The sequence below is a fragment of the Nematolebias whitei genome, chromosome 6 (assembly GCF_014905685.2).
Source record: "Nematolebias whitei isolate Nwh7 chromosome 6, NemWhi1, whole genome shotgun sequence".
NCBI classification, from domain to species: domain Eukaryota; kingdom Metazoa; phylum Chordata; class Actinopteri; order Cyprinodontiformes; family Rivulidae; genus Nematolebias; species Nematolebias whitei.
In genome coordinates this window covers 53,077,612-53,080,426 of record NC_056503.1, presented here as the reverse complement: position 1 = coordinate 53,080,426, position 2,815 = coordinate 53,077,612, and the positions used below count along the sequence as shown (strand labels likewise).

The 2,815-nt window shown below is 41.0% G+C and overlaps 1 protein-coding gene across 1 annotated transcript in view; it reads right to left on the bottom strand.

Annotated features, from left to right (window-relative positions):
• The window catches only part of usp32 (ubiquitin specific peptidase 32), a 296,302-nt gene that overhangs the window by 187,220 nt on the left and 106,267 nt on the right, over positions 1 to 2,815 (bottom strand). Inside the window, exons 10-12 of the mRNA XM_037677753.1 lie at positions 1,391 to 1,474; positions 1,222 to 1,283; positions 1,019 to 1,121 (exon numbers count right to left, since the gene is read on the bottom strand). Coding sequence (XP_037533681.1) covers positions 1,019 to 1,121; positions 1,222 to 1,283; positions 1,391 to 1,474 — 249 coding nt within the window. The remainder of the gene's footprint in view (positions 1 to 1,018; positions 1,122 to 1,221; positions 1,284 to 1,390; positions 1,475 to 2,815) is intronic.

Genomic DNA, 2,815 nt, shown 5'->3' with positions numbered 1-2,815 from the left:
TCTTGTTCACGAATGAGGGAAAAATGGAGCGTGAGATCGATAGGCGGATAGGTGCAGCGTCTGCAGTGAAGTGGGCGCTGTACAGGTCTGTCGTGGTGAAGAGAGAGCTGAGTCAAAAGGCGAAGCTCTCAATTTACCAATCGATCTACGTTCCCACCCTCATCTATGGTCACGAGCTTTGGGTTGTGACCGAAAGAATGAGATCTCGGATACAAGCGGCCGAAATGAGTTTTCTCCGCAGGGTGTCTGGGCTCTCCCTTAGAGACAGGGTGAGAAGCTCGATCATCCGGGAGGGACTCGGAGTAGAGCCGCTGCTTCTCTACGTCGAGAGGAGCCAGTTGAGGTGGCTTGGGCATCTGTTTAGGATGCCTTCTGGACGCCTCCTTGGTGAGGTGTTCCGGACACGTCCCACCGGAAGGAGGCCCAGAGGAAGACCCAGGACACGCTGGAGGGACTATGTTTCTCGGCTGGCCTGGGAACGCCTCGGGATTCCCCCGGAAGAGCTGGCCCAAGTGGCTGGGGAGAGGGAAGTCTGGGCCTCCCTACTTAGGCTGCTGCCCCTGTGACCCGACCACGGATAAGCGGAAGAAAATGGATGGATGGATGGATGGATGGAATGGCCCAAAATCTCTGCTGCAGTGTGTGCAAACCTGCTGAAACACTACAGGAAACCTTTGACCTCTGTAACTGCAAACAAAGATACTGTACCAAATATTAACATTAATTTTCACAGGTGTTCAAATACTTATTTTCAGCAGTAACACACAAATAAGTTAAAAAAAAGTTAAAAAATCATACATTGTGATTTCCGGATTTTTTTTTTTTTTTAGATTATGCCTCTCACAGTGGACATGCACCCGAGATGAAAGATTCAGACCCCTCCATGATTTCAAAGTGGGAGAACGTGCAAAGTCGCAGGGTGTTCAAATACTTATTTTCCTCACTGTATACATATACATATACATATATATATATACATATATATATATATATATATATATATATATATATTACTTACATATTGAACGTAGTCCTTCCACTGCTGCCACCACAACATGGAGATGAGGAACCAGTTCTGGCCTTGCTGCAGTCCATGTCGACTCTCCCTCTCTAACCAACCTCTGTACATACAAACACAAAGACATAAAACCAATGAGAAACATTAGATTCTAAACACAGCTCATGTAAAATGTAAAAAATAAAGATAAAGAAGAGAGTTACCTAATAATGTGTCCCTCCTCTATAGGAGTAGCAGGTCTAAGCCCCAGGACTATATGACAAACCTGGGGTAAGTCCAGCACAAGAAACACATTAGAAGAAACTATAAATAAATACTGTTAATATCTATCTATAAAGCACAATAACGTATCCAGCGTACAGATAAACTAACCTGGAAAAGCAGATTTAAGAACTCGTTTGCCAAAGCACTCTTCACACTCCAGATCTGGTAGTCCTCAAGAGTCAGATGACCCAGCTAATAAAGAGACAGAAATCCAACAAAGGTCAGTCAGGTAGACTGGACGGTTTCTTTTTTTTCGTTGAGACGTTTTGTCTTTCATCCAAAGGACTTCATCAGACCTTTTAATCAAAAATGAGACAAAAACTTATCATAATGAGATGCATTCCTTTATTCTCAAAAAATATATATATATATTTCTTTCTTTAAAAGATTTGAGAGAATATTGGCAACTTTTTGGTATATGAACACTAAAAGGTTGCTAGGGTTCAACCTTCAATCATTTTATCCTGATAAATGCTCAATTATCCAGATAGAAAAATATAATAAAGTTAAGTCAGTTCCTCCGGACAGATTAAAAAAAATAAAAAATAAAAATAAATTGCTGAAATGTTTTGTCTTTAATCCTAAAGACTTCTTCAGTCTGAGAAGCTGCAACAAACTCAGTCTTATAAATATCCCCTTCTCATAGGGGATCAACCGGTTTGATGATGACATCCAGAACTAGCTGTTCACATGGGAGTAAAATTAATGAAAAAAATACCATAAACTAATGATACTATTGAAGAATTAATAAAAAGCATTTAAAACAGGATCACAGAACAACAAATACAAGAAAAAAACCACTAAATCAAGTCACACTGTGTGAAATACCTGCAAGAACAGATGTGTTTTTAGCAGCCAACTATTCTGGGAAGGCTGTTCACAAGGTTTAGGAGTGTGTTTATGGGGATTTTTGACCAATCTTCCAGAAGTTCATTTGTGAGGTCACATACTGATGTTGGACGAAAAGGCCTGGCTCTTAGTCTCCGCTCTAAGTCATCTCAAAGGTGTTCTATCGGGTTGAGGTCAGGACTCTGTGCAGGCCAGTCAAGTTCATCCACACCAGACTCTGCCATCCATGTTTTTATGGAACTTGCTTTATGCACTGGTGCACAGTCATGTTGGAAGAGGAAGGGACCAGCTCCAAACTGTTCCCACAAAGTTAGGAGCATGGAATTGTCCAAAATGTCTTGGTATGCTGAAGCAGTCAGAGTTCCTTTTACTGGAACTAAGGGGCCAAGCCCAACTCCTGAAAAACAACCCCACACCGTAATCCCCCATCCACCAAACTTTATACTTGGCACAATGCAGTCAGACAAGTACCGTTCTCCAGGCAACCGCCAAACCCAGACTCATCCATCAGATTGCCAGATGGAGAAGCGCGATTCATCACTCCACAGAACGCACCACCACTTTCTATATGAAAGTTACATTTTTATCATTACATTAATGGAAAATAATGACCTTTATCACAACATGCTAATTTTTTGAGAAGGACCTGTATTTATTTATATATATATATATATATATATATAT